This window comes from Vanessa atalanta, chromosome 4, assembly GCF_905147765.1.
Source record: "Vanessa atalanta chromosome 4, ilVanAtal1.2, whole genome shotgun sequence".
Classification (NCBI taxonomy): domain Eukaryota; kingdom Metazoa; phylum Arthropoda; class Insecta; order Lepidoptera; family Nymphalidae; genus Vanessa; species Vanessa atalanta.
This window is the reverse complement of record NC_061874.1, coordinates 607,869-627,713: the sequence shown is the minus strand read 5'-3', so window position 1 is coordinate 627,713 and position 19,845 is coordinate 607,869. Positions and strand designations below refer to the sequence as shown.

Here is a 19,845-nt window from a genome sequence, read left to right as displayed (position 1 = left end):
CACACGGGTATAACATCTTAGTTCCCAAGTTTGGTTTACAAAGTACGTAATTTTCCTGTACTGCCGGCGCATATTTTGGCATTTTAGTTTTAGTAGAGATACAAAAATACTGATGGCAATAATTGATAAGGGAAATGACAAATCCTTTCCACAGAAATTATATAGTACCCACTCAAATTGAAGTGTCGTTGAAAGTTCTTTAGTTAATCCTATGCGCTAATTGTGGATATAAACTATATCAAGTATAAAAGACGTACGATTTCCTAGATTTATTGAGATAGCTAAAATGGACGGTAAACTCTACATCGCCATATTTCTTGTAAGTATATTGATAGTAAAAAAAAAACGTTTTTCCGATCGAATCCAATGTTATTGAGTTATATTTTTGTTCATGTAGGTTATCTGCCTGGCATGGAATGTACATGCACAAGTGAACTGCACGTCAACAGGCGCAGGTCGTTTTGCGGATCCAAATGACGCAACTTGTAAGAACTACACTCTCTGCGTCGCGGTGAACCCCACCACTGGACAATTTTTGTCCTACAACTACGTCTGCCCAACCACATCGCTGTTCAACCCCGCAGTGTCGCAGTGCACAACTAATTACGTTTGCAACGCCACAACCACCGCTAACACCACCACATCAACAGTATGCACTGCGGAAGGCTTTACGCAGGATCCCACTTCAACAAACTGTTCAAGCTACATACAGTGTCTGTTAGATAATGGAGCTTTTGTAGAATTCCCTATAACATGTCCCGATGGTTCATTTTATAACCCGATTTCCACTTTATGTGAAACAACCTATGTTTGTGGATTTACGTGTACGGCCGCTGGCCGATTTGCAGATCCCTCGGTCACGACTTGTAGGAACTATTACCTTTGTGTATTAGCAACCAACGGGACGTACGCACAGTACTTGTACACTTGTCCGTCAACATCGGTGTTCAATCCTAATACGCGTGTTTGTTCAACAGCTTATACGTGTCCAACATGATTGATAAATTGATGACTGGAATTGTTTTAATTTGTCGATATTTATATTTATAAAAATATTATGTTATTTTTTCTTTCGGAAATAAAATATTGAGCATGATTATATTTTTATTATACCTATCAAGAGACTTTCTCTCAAATATCATTTTTGTTTTAGGGTAATTCACCAAATCTGGCCAAATTACTTGTCCAGCCGATTTTTTCCATATTAATTTAATAATATCCTTTTATTTGAGTTTTATTATTAAAATAAAATATATATTATGTTTTACGTACGCACTGAAATTCAAAAACTGGAGGAGGCCATTTTTCGGAAATTAATCTTAATAGTAAGAAAATTCAATACCCTCTGTGTCCTGACATTACTCTCAGTAATAAAGTAAAGTTAAAAATAAGTATAGTACATTGTATCAAAAAACAATAATGGCGTAAATGATTTATATCATATTTTGTGATTACCTACTATATATAAAATGTATTAACTACAGTCTATTGGAAACATTTATTATATGAGTCCGCGAGTTATTGGTTAAGAAAATATTCATAAAAAAAATACGACGTGAAGGAACTCCTTCGTTAAATATATTGTTATATAAATATATTGTTTTTCAAAAGTGATTAGAAAATTAGTTAACTAGGTGTCTAGGTACAAGATTTCGATTACGATATTCAAAATAAGTTTAATAATTCTCTGTTTTTTTTTTAATTAAAAACTACTGAAAATCCTCGCCGTCGTTCTCATTGCCTTCTTTTACCGTAGTTTATTTTAAGAGAAGTACGAAGAATGATGGTAGGGACAATTTTTGTTGAATGATTGTATGTTTATATGTACTTACGATTATTTTTTCCGAATCTGGCTATTTTTTTTAACTTTTATTTTACTGGCAGATAATTGTATAAAAAAAAATCTCCATAGAAGACAAATTGGCGCGCGACAGTTTACAAAAAATGTTAAAATATTATGGAATTAAAAATTAAAAATTAGGTCCAGAAATATATGCCTTCCAAAGAGAAAAAAAAATTATAATAAAATCATTACATTTTTTTCTTACATTTTCTCACTGCCACCCATATGATTCACACTACCTTGTTTAAATCATTATATTCTTATTAAATTTTTTATTAAGTAATTAAAATATTTTCATGCAATTTGTGTTTAAATAATCTTTATGCTGTACTCATGGCGATGCATCCAGAAAAATTTAGGGGGTCGGTTGTCATATGTTAGGCAAAATAAGTAGCCCATATCCTTCCTTAGAGTTCAAGTTTGCTTCATACCAAGTTTCATCAAATTCAGTTAATTGGTTTGGCAGTGAAAGAGCGACAAACAGACAGAGTTACTTTCACATTTATAATATTAGTATAGATTGTACACCACAAAGAGAAAATAAATAAATACAACATGGATACAGTCTGTAAATTTCCCACTGCTGGGCTAAGGCCTCCTCTCCCTTTTTGAGGAGGGAGCATATTCCACCACGCTGGTTCCGAGCACGAGATGAATTATAAACACAAATTAAGCACATGAAATTTCAGTGGTGCCTGCCTGGGTTTGAACCCGAAATCATCGGTTAAGATGCACGCGTTCTAACCACTGGGCCATCTCATTTGATAATGCAGGAAGTGCAAAAAACTCGGGCATAGCGCGTTAGGTGCATCTTGCAGAAGATGGGTCTTGGGCACCACAAAAGGCACCCTTGGCACCCACCAAGTGTGCCTTCATGGGTGTAATCTTAATTCTGCCTGTTTATAAAAATTGAATAAAGATATATAGTAATAATACTACATTTTACTACATTCAAATAAATTATGCTGAAAAAATATTTTTGGATTATTGAGATCACAGAGTTGCACCCGAGCGCTTGTTGTTCTTAAGATGGGGCTGAACTCGTAACGCAGGCTGCAAAACTTACCGACGGCAATAACAACTATACTTTTATGACAGGAAAAGACTCAAGTGTTTTAGTGAAGTAACTATAAAAACAGATTAGTATGGCATCAATTTATTGTGAGTATGTATTATCATTAGGGGTAATCCTCATAAGTGCTTAATTAGTCTATCAAGTGTTTTGGTATAAAAGACACTGTGACGAAAGATGTGGGCAACATATTCCAAGTGTAGTCACGATGGTGCGAAACATTTTCACTGGACTATTAGTTGTAAGTTTTAATACATTTTTTTAGTATTTATATTAAAATAAATCTGACTTAATTTTATTATTGATTAAAAATGTAAATAAACGTATCTGTATTTGTATCGTATGCATTCTTAAGCAATTACATCCGTTCAGTTGTCCAGTGATCAGTTGATCGGAGAAAGATCTCCAAACGTGTCGTAGTGATGGCCATCTGACTAAGAGAGTTCAGGAGTCAAGAGTTCACTTGTATTTGCAAAATCTCTGGCAGTCAGTTATTGAGCTTTTTTCAGCATTTTATCACTCTCATATCGTGATGGAGTGCCACTCCATCGGGCAATGAGATGGTATACTGTGGACACCCAATGCAATTCTTATTAAGTTGATTTAAAAATAATTATCAATTTAATAAAAATGTAAATACTGGTATTTATGTTCTAGTTTCTATCCGTGTCATGTTTGTTGCGGGAGGCCACTGCTGTAGCAAACTGTGCAGAAAACGGAGCGGGCCGGTTTCCAGACCCAGATGATACAACTTGCCAGGATTACACGCTTTGCGTATTGATTAATAATGCTTACACTCCATATTCCTACACTTGCCCTCAAGCATCGTTATTTGATCCCGTTAAAGGGATATGTACCAACAATTATTTGTGTAATTCAAATACTTAAACAAAAATAGATAGGGGATAAAATTTTAATTTTATGTATTATAAATATTCTTTATATTTTTGTGTTTCTTTTCTCATTATGTTTTATTTAATTTATCCCGAACACAACAACAAATGATATTATTCCTTTACTTAGTTGGAAAAAAGAAAAAAAAAATCATCTAAGAGAATGTTCATAAAGCTCAAAACCAACATATCAATTAGGAACTCATACTTTCTGAAGTAAACTGAACTAGGAATTATATATACCTATTTAAAAATAAATCTATTAGCTTAGTTACAAGAAATAAAATTAATTCATAACAATGTAATATTCATTTACTGTATACACATATAATAAACTTAGTGGATTGTTTAAAAACTTTTATTCAAAATAAATAAATAAAAAGAAGAACCTACAAATGTTTTTTACAATCTAAGAATCGTTAACAATAATTCTTGAACGGAGTCGACTGTTCTAAATGAATATTTTACTTTAGCAAAGAAACTGATGTCATTTGATTCACATTATCATTCAAGTTTAATTACTGATAGCGTACGTAAATAAAACCTTGGGAGAGAAAAATGACGACTTCATTTCAATTATAAAAAAATTGTATTCCTTAGTGTGTATTCAATATTATACTCTGCATTGTGTACCTTTTTTTTGTCAACAATATCACATACAAGTCACGAATGAGTTGATGCGTCTTCTAGACTATTGGGTTTGCATTAATCGTTAGTTTATACGAACGAATCTTGATTAATTTATCTATATTTACGTTTATTCATCTTTGAAAATTTCAAACCCTTTTCAACAGATTGTCTTCCACTTTGATTTGTATTTCGATAAAAGTCATTTTTCTCCCTAGGCACGTCTATATTTGATTCAAGAATTAATTTTGATGCTAATTTCCTAGCGATATTTAGGTTATGTTTCAATTGACATATTTTTGTATTTTTATTTACCGCGAGAACGTCGATCATGGTTGTCGTTTTGGTTGGGTATATGTTATTGGTTGATTTCATTGTAGCGAAATAATTTCGAAAATAATGTTCACGTACTTTTTTTATGTAAGTTGCTGCTGGGCTTGTTTTTACTTTCTTTGTATCACCGACGGTCACTGTGGTCGGAGACGTAGTATATCCTACCCTGTTAGACCTCTTGTCGTTCATTGCTACCTCTTTGCTACCACTATCTCTCAGTTTAAACGTTGGTTTATCTTGTTCATAATCAGGGAAACTGGTTACGATATATGATGATTCGTTGACACGATTAACTTGATACGTTTTCACGGAACACGTAAACGTTACGAGGCCAGTCAGTATCCACTGCGTAAACAAAATATATTTCGTACTGGGAACAACCATTAAATAAAATATTAGACGTTTTTAAATAAGACAATGACATATTTTGACATTCGGTAGACATAAAGTATCGACGGTAAAGTTTCTTTCCGCTTTAGTTATAATATTAGCGGAGAGGGTTAATATTAATTTAACATCCATATTTCTCATTTGATATATAAGTATAATTTTACATTCTAAAGAAAAATTAGCTTTACAATATTCATAACGGCCAGGCCTCCCCGCACTCGTGTTCAACGAATATAAGATAATAAAAAATACACATGAAAATAAAATCAACTGAAAGAAGAAATTAATTGGAATTTGTTTCATTTCACGTTTTTCGTGTGAACGCTGATGTGTTTCTTTGTGCGCGTACAAGTTAATCAAAAGGCGTTGTCATTAAAAATACATGAAAGTTGTTTCTTCAATTTATAAATTATATTTGTCTTTGTCGTCAGATGAATAAATAAAAAAAAAACCATCATATTTATTTTCCTCCAAGCTAAAGTTTTTTTTAAAAGCCCACCAACAGTACCAATCTTTTTTCCTAAAAGGACGGGACTTTGCTAGGAAAAGCGCGCTATTTGATTTGCCCAATGAACGCGCACTGTGCTAGAGTTGGCCATCGGATAGGTAGTAGTAAACCCTTTTCCGAGTGGATATAATGTTAATGTTGCTTATTACCATGCTGAGATGTCAGGTGTTACTCTTAGATGTCTGTCTGTCTCTAAGATGTCTTTAAGCGACTATTGTAAGGCTCATTTTTTTTTTAATTTCTATCTTATTACTATTCAAGCAGGCGACTTTTGCTTTTGATTTGATTTCGTAACCGTTTGATGTGATAATTATTTGCGATTTATTTAATAATATTGTGGCGCATAAATTGTCCCCTTGGCGTCACAAGGATGCTAAAACATTTATATATTTTACGATTCCAAGTTGAAATTCGATGTACGTCTGAATTCATGTGCTCAATTTGTGATTATAATTTATCTCATGGTCAGCGATGAAGGAAAACATTGTGAGGAAACCTGCACGTGGCCGATGAACGTCTGCCATGTCCATCCATCAACTGAGAGCGCAGAGAATAGAGCCCCAACAGCAAAAGATTTTGCAAGAAATTTTGACGTCAGGCAGGCGACCTGGATTTATTGTACAGCCTAGATTGCTCCAATATAACCTACAGGCTGAGTATCTTTTGCCTGTATGCCTGTAGTCAGGGTATTCACTTTCTGAACCGATGGTAATTTTACTTCGACATTCAATAAATAAAAGAGGTTTTTGTTATACTACGCGAGTATTGTTTCACACAATGTTCAATTCAGTATTCTAAATGTTAGTTTCATTATTAGGAATGTCTAGTCTACGGGGAAATAGTGATTTACTGCAACAAATATGAGAGTCTGGCTGGCTTTGCGCTCCCTGAAGATTTTACTTAGTACATATGTAGGTTTAAACGGTACCGTTTATTAAAATATATACAATTCGATAGCTAGTAGCTACAAAATTTGGTAATATTCGTAATTTCAACTATTTCGACTATTACTTAAGCTTGATTATGTTAGGAAATACACCCTACTGTATTAATAAAGGAAGACAGCATTATATATTATAAATTCTTAAATCCGATACGATCTCATACAATTAATGTGATTTGAAGATCACTAGGAGGAAGTTTCTTGGAGCTATAAACTGAAATAACAATAAACCAATTTATAGTTATTACAGACATACTATAAGACAATTTAATTTGTGTTTCTGGTTCAATATATTATTGGAGCAACTCCGGAACTACTATTACTAATATTTCTTACGACATCGGTCACGCATAACGTCCGACTACACGAACGACTGTTTCCTAGCGAAGAGTGAATGAATCCATATAATAATATCACCTCTCTCCCCCGGAATCAAGGTCAAATTTGTCTAGCAAATAATTTAAATACGCCATTATACAATTATATTAGATATTACATATTTTGTTTACGTCAATCTGGGCTTTATTTTATCGACAATACGTGCTGTTTTAATTTAATCTTATAATTGTATACAATTTGTCAGGGAAGAGTCTGAGAATGCTCCCGATTGTAGCATTGTTTTCAATGCCACTGCTATACACGATTCTTAATAGTTACTTCCGCAAATTCACAGAGAAATTCATAGAGTGGATATGTATTGCGTATCTTTTAATTAAACTTCTAGAGGCATTTAAGATTTTATTTTGTCGAAATATATGTTTAATAAAAATTTATTTATCATACTAATGTTAACAAAATCACATTTAGGATAGTCACTTGACTATTTTGGAATATAATCAATTTTTTTTTATGCGAGCAACATAACTTGAAGAGTTTCGAAGGAGTGACAGCGCGGGAAAACGGGCATTCGAACGTGGCTGGGGTCGACTGGTACAACATAGGAGTTTTGTTTGGAAATTATTGTACTTGTTATAGTCAAATTAAGTGAATACATCTATTTACATCTACAAGTATTGTGTCATTTTCCAACATCGTAGCGGATATATACGGTAAAGTACAATAAGTCAGAAGTGGGATGTTTACTTACGCCTTTCGGTAAGTGATTTCATTGCTATTTACATACCTAACCGAATACGTTTTAATCATTGTTTTAATTACTTACCAATTTGTTTCTTTGTGTGGTTACATCCTACAAGCTTATTCGGCAACCAATTTTAGATTGTTTTCCGTTAACAATATGTATATTTAGAGTACCTAGTAATTTTTATAGATTTTGTTTTGCCGTCGTAATGTGTCATTATAATCATAAACGTTAAAATATGAAAAAAAGTAGTATTATTAACTTATAATGCATGAAGTTATGAGAGGTGCAGCGAACATTTATCTAGGCATTTAGTTTGAGACCTAGGTAGACTAAACAAGAAATAATGAGGGTTTATGTTTCTCGTTATGCGATTATTGTGCTGTAGGAACTTACTTTGTTTATCCCTGTACGTTTAGGTTATCATTGCAATCGTGTAATTGTATAATGAATAACTATTTTTTAACTTATAACGAGTGATAGGTATGTTTTATTTTTTCGAATGAAAAGATAAATACTTTATTGCGAATGTCATACGTTAATTAAGTTACCGTTACTTATTATACTACTGTACATGTATTTACATAAAATATGAGTATGTACTGTTATTATACTCATACCTATACCTATACTTATACACTATAATAGCATTCTCTTAATGGATTGTACTTCGTGGTAGCCAAAAGGATTTACATCCTTTTGTTTTGAAAACATTTTATTAATGATGCAACTAATTTTATAACTTTATTCCATTCCTCCTTATATCCTTATTTCACTTAATAACTAAGTAGTCACCTGACCAGACACTATGTCAGATCCACGAACACCCCCACTATCGGCATTTTCTAATGGCACAAAAACTCCACCGAGACCTTCACGTGTTCGTGAGCGCTCGACCGATAGAAGACAAACTCGGAAATATAGGCGTAACAGATCGCGAACTACGGAGCCGCGACCATCTCAGAGAAGTAGAAATCGTTCTCGACACTCGCGCAAGAGACCCCGGCGTTCTCGGAGACGTAAGAATATTAGGCGTCGTTCCGTTAGTTCGACGTCATCTGATAATGTTCGAACTCAGAAACGGAAACGTTTTGAACGTTCCGTTAGCTCATCTGATTCCACGAGTACATCTTCCTCGTCAAGTCACTCAGATTCTAGTTCTAGTGAGCGCAGGTCACGATCACGTACGAGACCGTTTTCACGTAAGCGTTGGCGTGGCAGTCGTTCCCAACATGATGAAAAGGAAGGTGCTATGATGGAGAAATTCATAGATGCCTTCAGCAACCATGAACGCAATTCGTTTGTGGGCGTTCATGACGTTATCCCCAAATTTGACCCTAGCTTGAAGACACAATCAACACGAGCGTGGCTTAAAAAGGTAAACGAAATGGCCAATATATATAAATGGAGCGAAAGGCAAAAAATATTTCATGCCCTTTCAAAACTTTCCGGCTTAGCACGCAGTTGGTACGAGAGTCTCACGACAGTGGACTTAAACTGGAAGGAGTGGGAAAGGAAGCTAATAAAAAATTTCCCAGACGATAGGAACTACGCGGAGCGTCTGACTGGAATGCTGGAGCGTAAAAGCCGTAGAGAAGAAACTTTAGAAGAATATTTCTTTGACAAGGCAAAGTTGGTAAGCCATTGCAATATCAAAGGCAAAGATGCCGTTGATTGTATAATACACGGCATTTACGATCATAATATAAGGTTAAATGCTCAGGGTGCTAACTTTAAGAGACCAAATAAGCTGCTACGATATCTACGCAGCATTTCTATGAAAACAAATAGAGACGTTAGAAAACCCATGTTGCCACCAAGAACAGGAGCGGCTCAACCAAAAATTTACGAAAATGTTAAAACAAGTAGAACAGGAAACTCATCGCGTATCATTCGCTGCTATAATTGTTCTGAAGTAGGTCACACTGTCCCTAAGTGTCCTAAGGAGCTGCAAAAATGTACCAAATGCAATTTCCTTGGCCACATTGCGGAACATTGTAGGAAAGATAATATGACTAAACATGTACAGCTTAATGTCCCTGCGATTGAAAATACTAAAACTGTTAATAAAATACAGCAAACTGGAACTCAAAACCCCAAATCTGACATCTATATAAAAATGATCAAAGTTAATTCGATAAATAAAGAGGCTTTCATCGATCTCGGAAGTCAATGTACCATGATGAGAAAGAGCTGTTTTCTCGACTTGAACTTAAAATTAGAATCGACAAATTTACCTACATTGAAAGGATTTGCATTTGGCAGTATGCAGCCCTTAGGATGTGTACAGATAGAGGTATCTGTGGATTTTATTAGAGCCAATATTGATGCTTATGTGGTACCGGACGAATTTTTGAATTATGACGTACTACTGGGCCAGAACTTAACCGAACGAGCGGACATTATCATACACAAGACGAGCACTAATCTTATTTTATATTCTGAAAAATCGGACATGTTGGATGACACCAAAATAAAGCTCTTTAGTGTGTGTAACATTAATTTTACCGGTGTATGCAGCATAGATACTAAAAGTGACTCAGACGTTTCTGGATATGTATATATCCCCGGGAGTTCATGTTTTAAACCTGAACATGAATTAATGATATTACCTGGCGTATATCCGATTAAAGACCGACAATGTAAAATTGTAGCTATCAGTTTCTCTAGTAAATCAATAACTATAAATGAGGGGCAGTTGCTGGCTCGAGCACGTATTCTGCCAATAGACGTGCCGTCAACTGAATATCCAACCGAATTAGAGGTAAATCAAATCATTAATACAAATGATCACATGACAGACGCGGACTTTTGTAACACTAATGACATAACAATTGATATGCTTAATATTGGACCTAACGTGACAAACATTGAGAAGGACAAGCTAGTTAGTTTGGTAAACGAGTATCGGGATTGTTTCGCTCTTAACATGGACGAGCTGGGCAAAACATCAATTTGCGAGATGCGTATTAAATTACTCGATGACACACCGGTTTCGTATAAACCGTATCGCCTGCCATATAGTGAACGACTAATAGTTAGGGACTTGATCCATCAGTTATTAGAAAATAAAATAGTGCAGGAATCGAATTCGTCTTATGCTAGCCCTATAGTCCTAGTAAAGAAAAAGAACGGTGAATACCGCCTTTGCGTGGACTATAGGGCCCTAAATAAGAAAACTGTCAAGGACTCCTACCCTATGCCTGTAATCGATGATCAATTGGATCGATTAAATGGAAAAAAATATTTTACCAGTTTAGATTTGAAGTCCGGTTATTATCAAATTCCGATGAGTGAGGAGTCTACACACATGACGGCTTTTATAACCCCTGATGGCCACTATGAGTATACCAGAATGCCTTTTGGGTTGGTCAATGCTCCGGCTGTCTTTCAGCACATGATAAACAAGGCCCTCGGAAAAGACAGATACGACCTTGCAATACCGTACATGGACGACTTATTATCGCCGGCAACTACAGTCGAAGATGGTTTGAATAAACTTAAAATAATATTAATATCACTACGTGAGGCCGGTCTCACATTAAATATCAGCAAATGTTTCTTTTTCCAGACCAGCTTGGATTATTTAGGATACGAGGTCTCCCAAGAAGGCCTAAGGCCAGGGAAAAGAAAGATTGATGCAGTTGCTTCTTTTCCCGCGCCTACAAGCGTCCAACAGGTTCGCCAATTTGTGGGCCTAGCTAGCTTTTTCCGTAGGTTTATTCCGAACTTTGCAAGTACTGCAAAACCGTTGACCTTACTAACCAAAGCTAACACTCCGTGGACGTGGGGCGAAGCCCAGATTAATGCATTTGAAACTTTAAAAAATAAATTAGTAGAGAGGCCGTTATTAGGATTATATGATCCGAGCTATATTACTGAAGTACACTGCGACGCGAGTAAGTTGGGTATCGGTGGGATTCTATTGCAGAAGCCCGATGAAAAGTCACCATTGAAACCAGTTGCGTACTACAGTAAGCAAACCACTAAAGACGAACAATTTATGCACTCGTACGAGCTGGAAACGCTCGCGGTTGTCCTCAGTCTTAAAAAGTTTCGTACTTACTTAATAGGCATACCGTTCAAAGTCTACACCGACTGCAACGCTCTGAGATCGACTCTCACAAAACGTGATCTGGTGCCAAGGATTGCCAGATGGTGGCTCCTGCTTCAAGAATATAATTTTTCTGTAGAATATAGGCCAGGAGACAGTATGAAACATGCCGATGCTTTAAGCAGGAATCCACTGTCTGGCAATGACGACGATAACTTGGCTGAAGCGAGAGAGTTTGATGTGCTCAAGATAGACGTATTAGATACATCAGAGTGGTTGCAAGCGGTACAGATGACCGATTCAAACTTAAAGTTAATAAAAAATATTTTGAGTCATAATAGCAAGGAGATAAAGGACATAATCGATAACTATATATTAAAGGATAACAAACTGTATAGAAAGGACCATGAGACGTTAAAGTGGGTAGTACCTAGTGCGGCTAGATGGCGAATTTGTCAATTAAATCATGACGACGCGGGGCATTTCTCTGTTGATAAAACTTTAGATAGAATCAAACAAAATTATTGGTTCCCGAAAATGAATCGGTTCGTGCGTAAATATGTATTGGCTTGTCTTAATTGCGCTTACAACAAGGCCTCGACTTCTAAGCGCAGCGGCTATTTACATCCAATACCCAAAGGCAGTAGCCCATTCCATACCATGCATATGGACCATTTAGGTCCATTTATTAGGAGTAAAACCGGCAATACATATATATTCGCTATCATTGACGGTTTTAGTAAATTTATTTTCATTAGAGCCGTGAAAAATCTAAAAAGTAGAACCACAATTAAGGTCCTACAGGAGATATTTGACATAATTGGTTGTCCTAAAGTTTTAATATCCGATAGAGGCACAAGTTTCACATCTGGGTCATTCAAAAATTATATCAAAACGATCGGCGTGAAACATATTCTAAATGCCGTAGCTACTCCACGAGCCAACGGCCAGATTGAGCGGTACAACCGGACAATACTGGACTCGTTGGCTGCTTCGAACCATGGCCGTGATGAACGCGAATGGGACACGCATGTTGGGAAAGTGCAATGGAGTCTCAACAACACTATAAATAGGAGCACAGGAACAGCGCCGTCCGAAGTGGTGTTTGGTAGGAGGACAACAAGTCCAAATGAAGGAACAATTCAGAACGCCTTGAATAGTGAAGAAGATAATGTAGGAAACGCTGATAGGGAGAAAATTGAAATGACTGTTAAAGATAATTTGGAAAGGAACCGGATTAAAATGAAGGAAAATTTCGATAAAAACCGAGCACCAACAAAATTTTTTAACGAAGGCGATCTTGTTATGATCCCTAACCATAATTTACCAGCGGAAGGAAAGAGCAAAAAGTTACTTCCAAAATATCGCGGCCCGTACAAAATAACAGCTGTTCTGAGTAACGATAGGTATCAAATCTCGAGCATACCCGGGTTTTCAAAGAGAACTTATAAAAGTATATTCCCAGCAGATCAGTTGAAAAAATGGGTTACTTTTAATGCTGAGCCTGAACACAACGACGCCAACGAAACAGAAAGTTCTAGTGACGATTCTGAGAGTAGGTAGACAATGACTGGATAATGATAAATCGACTGGTGACTATAGAGTGAAATATTTTCCCTATCCTTACTTTCCTCTACCCTTACCACCATTTGTTACAGGCTTGAATCTCGCATCTAAATGTGATACAGGCCAAATCAGGCAATAACGATATAATTACGAACAGAAGAAGACAACAATAAAAGTAAAGAACCTAATAAAATTAAGAAGAAATACAAAAATAAATATACTTAATTAATCAAGAACAAGAGGAAATCAAGAAGGACATTATAAAAATATAAATAATTATGATGATTATGTTCTGATAACAATATACATACACCTACGATGATGATTAATGATTATAACAAATTTACAAAGTGCTGTATCTTGCTCTACGCATGATTACCGAGGAAAAGATCAGCGTACGTATAGAGAACATAATATTTTATTGTTATTGTAATAAAAGGTGACAGGTATGCCGAAGTGCAAGCGGTGCTCACATAATGTTGTGAAAGGGATGCCGATGCACAAGCGGTTCTCACCAACCTTTATTTTATGAAAGAAACCAAAAGTAAGTAAGTATTCACGGTAGTATGTGGAAGGTATGCCGATGTATTTATAAGCGGTACCCACAATACCGATGAAATACATATCTTTGTATAATTCCCCTTTAACGATCGAACTACTCTATCTTTAAAAACTCTATTATATCTATTCTTAAACTTTCTCTAAATATGTCTAAAGATCCAATAGGGATATGAACGGCAACTATTATTCATTTGTGTGTGTTATTTATTACTATTTATTTCCCATTGATTAGAATTTTACAAAATCTAAAAGCAGCTATTATTACTTACCTTTTGTTTCAACCCATAATTCCTATATGCGATCACATGAATATTATTCAATAAGTACTTATTTTGTGTTATTGTGCATTTCAGGTACTCGAAATGCCAGCGTAGAGCCACATAGCGAATAGTAACTTAGGATTAATTAAAATATTATAACAGTGTTAAATGCCTACTTTATGGAATAGTAATAGAAACGATATTGTTGTAATACACAGTACTTAGACCTATTTAAACTAGTTATGTTTACATTTTAGAAATTCGTTATTTTTTTAGTTTATTTTTTTTCTCTTCTAACCACCAACGTTCGAATGGCCGACAGGGAATGGGGACATTCCCAATAACAGGACGGCCGTCTGTTAACAAAATCACATTTAGGATAGTCACTTGACTATTTTGGAATATAATCAATTTTTTTTTATGCGAGCAACATAACTTGAAGAGTTTCGAAGGAGTGACAGCGCGGGAAAACGGGCATTCGAACGTGGCTGGGGTCGACTGGTACAACATAGGAGTTTTGTTTGGAAATTATTGTACTTGTTATAGTCAAATTAAGTGAATACATCTATTTACATCTACAAGTATTGTGTCATTTTCCAACATCGTAGCGGATATATACGGTAAAGTACAATACTAATAGAAATAGTTTATTTTATATCTTATTTTTACAATACATAAAAATCGCATTAAATCAAATGACAATTATTTAATTTTTAAGTTATATTAATTGTACCGTTCTATTTTATTTTCATAGATGAATTACAGTGGTGTGTATATATATACTCATACTTTTTACATACTTTACATAAAATGAAAATCAAAACTAATTTTTTTTTGAGCAAGATGAGGAAGCAACTCATTATTCGAATATGTTTTATTTAAGCCATGTGTATTGAAATATTATTCCAAATTAGTGCATTGATGTCTACTCAATGGTTTTCTTTCGTCTGTTTAATTTGCTATCGTGTGATATACGCTTTCACTTGCGTGTCTCTACTACCCCGGTGATCGGTTCCCATAGCTTTGGTTGGTTTTAATACGCTGTTGATTGTTGTTATCTATGAACTGAAAACTTTTACAGATGGTTTTTTTATGTAAGATTTATGTGAAGTTTTTATTAACACATATAAACTTGTATTCGATATGCAAGTTTCAATTTTATAGAGTACGAATATTTTGACATGTATCAACTTCACCGAGGTGATTTTGTAATTTGTCGAGAAATCCTCGATAAATAACTATATTTTTATGAATAGGTTAACTTAGAGACACAGATTAATTTGACTAATTTCAGTACATTTTTTAAACTCGCAATTGCGGTAGATTTTGTCAAGTAAAGGATATATTAAAATATTCGCGATGAAGATGATATGAGATATGGGATATTTCTAAATTAGAAATTAGACTTTCCAGACAAAAATTACAAAAGTTGCTGAACTAGTCTTGAAGCAGCTGTACGGACTAGTCCCGAGACGCAGTAAAGATACCGTCGGGCACCAGCTGGTTGTGGAGCTAAAATCTGAAGAATGTCCGATACATTCTTATATCCGACATTCGACTGGATACGGAATACGGAAGACTTTTCCACAACTTGGAAGCGGACTATACTCAGCAGTAAACTGAGCTTGGTTAAACGATGATGCGACATTTAGCGCCTGCGATGTTGAAAGGTGTCACTCGCATAAACATGATGGGATACACAGTTGCGTAACCGAAGAGTAATCACGAGTAACGAACGCATGAATTAACATCTCTAAACATTTAAATGTTACTTGTTTCATAGTTCAATTACTTTTATAGTTCCTTGTTATATGTCATATGATATACTTTACGAGAAAGTTGTTGATGACCGTTTATAAATAACTTATTTAAAGGTAGGATTCATAGTAGAAGTACTGTTTTGTAAGTAATGTAGAGGAAACGTTAGTAACGTACCGTAAGTTTATGGTATTTATTAGACTATGAATTGTTATTACTTGGGTCGCTCTCGGAATTCGTCAGGGATACTAAAAAAATTGAGTTGTCTACTCTAGTATTAATGTAATTTAGAGCAAAATATTTGTTACAAAATAAGTTTTATAATCAATATGTACAGAGTTTTCAACCGTTTAAAACAATTTGTAAAAAATGTTCTGTTGACCGATTTTCGGATTCAGTTCCGTTTTTCAAAAATGCACAACACCAAGAGTAAGGAAAATTTTTTTTTTTTTATTTGCTCGACCCGAAATTTGATCGCAGGACCTCAGGGATGTGAAGCCTTACAAGCTAACGGCTAGACTAACGAGGTAATTTCATTACAGCTATCGACTCTTACCGACATCGTTGAGATAAGCTTTCTAGGCCATGACAAAGCACTTCGACGGTTTTGCGTATATTCGCAATACTTTCGACCGCCGGTCACATTCCGAGCACACAGCCTTGTTTACGGCACATGCTAATGGAATAATAACAAAGCAGACACGTGCACGTTTTCCAAATAAACTGCATTTTCCTTTTTCGGTTGGCTGTCAGACGATTTTGCAATTGATTAAATAACATTCATTGGAATTGTTAATTTCGCTTCTTTGATGATCGTCTCCGGTTTTCTCATGTAACTATTTCACAATGACAATGGATATAAAATATACAGCAGTCTATGTGTGTGTAAGTGTAAGTGTGTTAGTAATAAATAGGCTTATATAGGAGCGTTTCTATGTATTTTTTTATTTGAAGTCATTTCAACTTTTTCCACTCGATGGTATTTCCTACTCCATAGACATCGGCATTGCTAGAAATAGTACCGATCCTTACACAATGAATTCACCGCCAACAGTAGAAACTAAAATGTTATGTCCTGTCTGGCTGAAGAGTAGAATTGATATTTGGTGGTAGAGTAAATAAAGGGCTTAGGACAAAACGTTATACTATGCGAATATATCATATCTATATAAAAATAATATAACTATTAAAATTTCGTAGTCGTTTTATTTCTGCATTTTCTCTAATTAAGTGTAAATAATAAATATTAATAGATGTATCACACATACATACGTATGATAGTATACATGTACGATTACGCTGTGTGAGTGCTTCATTCCTTATGTAGGTTACAGAGCCTGCCAAAATGCAGATGTAATCTAATTTCGTAACAAGAAATAACATAATTTTATTTGACAAATATATAGCCAAGAGTAAGAGTTTCGATAAAGGACGTGGTTGGAATGGTATGAGTTTCGAAAGCATTCTGTATAGTAAATGCGTTGTGCTTCGAAATTTTACAATTTCACTGAATAACTGACCGACATCTTGAATACTAACTTGGATTGCGTTTAGTGCAGTTTGTATGTAAGTCGGTAATAAAATTCAGTTAATTTCTTGTTTGTATTCACGCACTAAACGCGACCACCAACATTTTAGACAAATGAAAATAATAGTTATTTAAAACGAGAACTTTGTTATATCACTTTAAATAAATTCGTGTTTATTATATAACGGATGTCATTCTACCGCCAAGCAGCAACACATGCAAGTTTTGTTGTGTTCCAGGTATACGGGACATTACGTCTTAGTTCCCAATGTTGGTAGGTTTGTTATATGAGAAATGATTAACATTTCTTAAAGAACCAATGACTATGGGCAGTGGCAACCATTTCACCATTAGGTGAACTCCATTTGACATTTGCCTCCTAATAAGATATATCATGATGAAAGTAACAGTCTAATTAACTTACTGAGGAGTACAGCCTTCTTTCTATTTTTAGGAAAAGGTAGGTAAAATTTTAATACTCAAGACGTGACGGATTTAGCTCGGGTTTGAACCTGCAATCTTCGATTAGGATTCCCGTAACCACTAGGCTATCTCGGCTCTATGATACAAATTATTCGTATATAGTTTACAGGAACCTTTAGCACCGCTAGTCACTACTAAGATGTATCAATCTTAAGTATTTCCTAAATTACAAATCAGTAAATTAGTATGTCCGAAGATATTCAACAAAAAACATGTTAGAATTCGTCTACTTGATGAATTTAATTAAACAACAAACTCCCCAAAAAATTCCTAGTTATACTGTTAGTAAGATTCCTTAAACCTACTTTTTCATATTCTGGTATAATAACAACTTTTAATAATAAAAGAATAATTACAATATGAATTCATACAAAACAAACAACTAAACCTATTTCTGACAGTTCAAGTGATTGTGATCGATGAATATAACATCGTGACTTTCGATAGATGAGTATATTTGGAATGAATGGAAAAAATCATTCAATACACAATTTCGAGAGGCGCTTTAGAGTAAAAAAAATTAAAAGTCACTGTTGAAATCAATATACAGGAAAAAAAATTGAATACCTAACTATTTTAATATATGTAATCGTATTTTATATAGTTACATGTAATATACATACCTAAAAATATAAAACGGCTTGATATTTATTAATAGAACTATAAAGCAACTTGTAACAATTTTTTTTATTTGTCTATTTGATAATATAAGCTACACGCAAAATTTATGATGCCTTCCTATTTGTTATCGGAACACATGCTCATTAGTCGTTATTAATCATTTTCTAACATTTCCTCACGTACTTAATCAATTAAACTTTTTATAAATTTCAATGTGTCAATTTCTTTTATTGTTAAAATATTTATTTTATTTATGGTGTAGGTATATCTTTTCTTTTGGCAGAATAGTTTGTGCAAGTATTTATGAAAAAATCAAAGGATATTATTTTATATTTCGAAAACCATGACAATAATAAATACGCCATGATCACAAACCATGACTTTTACAGTTACAAATAGTTTTTACTTATGCTTAAAGGAACAACGATAGGTGCCCTGGACCTTTTAAGGAGAATTTTAAAAGCAACAAAAAATCCTTTTGACCCGTCCGATAAATTCTTTTCATTCCTAGTCAATTACATCACTATTGTATGCAAGTGGATCGAATGTTTATAATAAAAAATGTTAACATACAATCGCAATATATTAATTTTTTTTTTTAATTCCAGCTAATTTCCATTTTCTTGGGCACTGCACTAGCCGCAAAATTTTTGCAAATAGATAAAATAATTAATGAAATCTACATATAAATATATATCTGTAATTAGTATTTTCTATCTTAATTAATATTTAATAATTATTTTTTTTAACAAGTTGTATCTATTGTCCGTCAAAACTTTTTTTTTACCTCGAGTTAATTTGTGTCATGAGTTCAACTAAAATATATTCGTTTTTATTGGATTTCGTATTACTGACATCATGTACTTGGATGTTGTTGCTTTTTCGTCTGAATACATTTCTAGTAACACCTAACTTTCATTTTACCTAACACCTCATAAAAATATTACTTTTAATATATTTTTATTTGAAAATATTATTTAGAAAGTTAATGTATTTAATTATCGTATATGATTTACAATTTTCTACTTAGTAAATTACTCTTGCGGTTTTCTGACGTGATCAGCTTCATTTCAATAATTAGTGCACATTTAAGTAAATTCTATGATAATATATATAATTAAATAAATGATTTATTAGTTCAACTAAAAACATCAAATTTTTTTTTCGATATTTGTAAGGCTGCCGAGGTTTATGATTAGTAAATAAATCGTGCTGGACGAAATGGGTCAGCAGGTAGGTAAACTCCCGCTCCGTCGTGCGCGCATCGTGCCCGCGCTCATTCGCTTTTTGCCCACCTTTCGACTCGCGCGCAGCCTCCACCATT

The 19,845-nt window shown here is 34.4% G+C and overlaps 1 protein-coding gene across 1 annotated transcript; it reads left to right on the top strand.

Annotated features, from left to right (window-relative positions):
* The first annotated feature begins 276 nt into the window (after window positions 1-276).
* On the top strand, window positions 277-1,081 carry LOC125077808. The gene is made up of 2 exons (XM_047689879.1): window positions 277-319; window positions 398-1,081. Exons 1-2 carry the CDS (start codon window positions 287-289, stop codon window positions 995-997), a joined length of 633 nt encoding a protein of 210 aa, XP_047545835.1. The 5' UTR covers window positions 277-286; the 3' UTR covers window positions 998-1,081.
* Window positions 1,082-19,845: the final 18,764 nt, after the last annotated feature.

Bases quoted from the DNA above. Each gene is read 5' to 3' on its own strand.
- LOC125077808 (XM_047689879.1), top strand. From the start codon at position 287: ATGGACGGTAAACTCTACATCGCCATATTTCTT. The intron at 320-397 runs GTAAGTATATTG...TTGTTCATGTAG, and splicing joins TCTACATCGCCATATTTCTT to GTTATCTGCCTGGCATGGAA.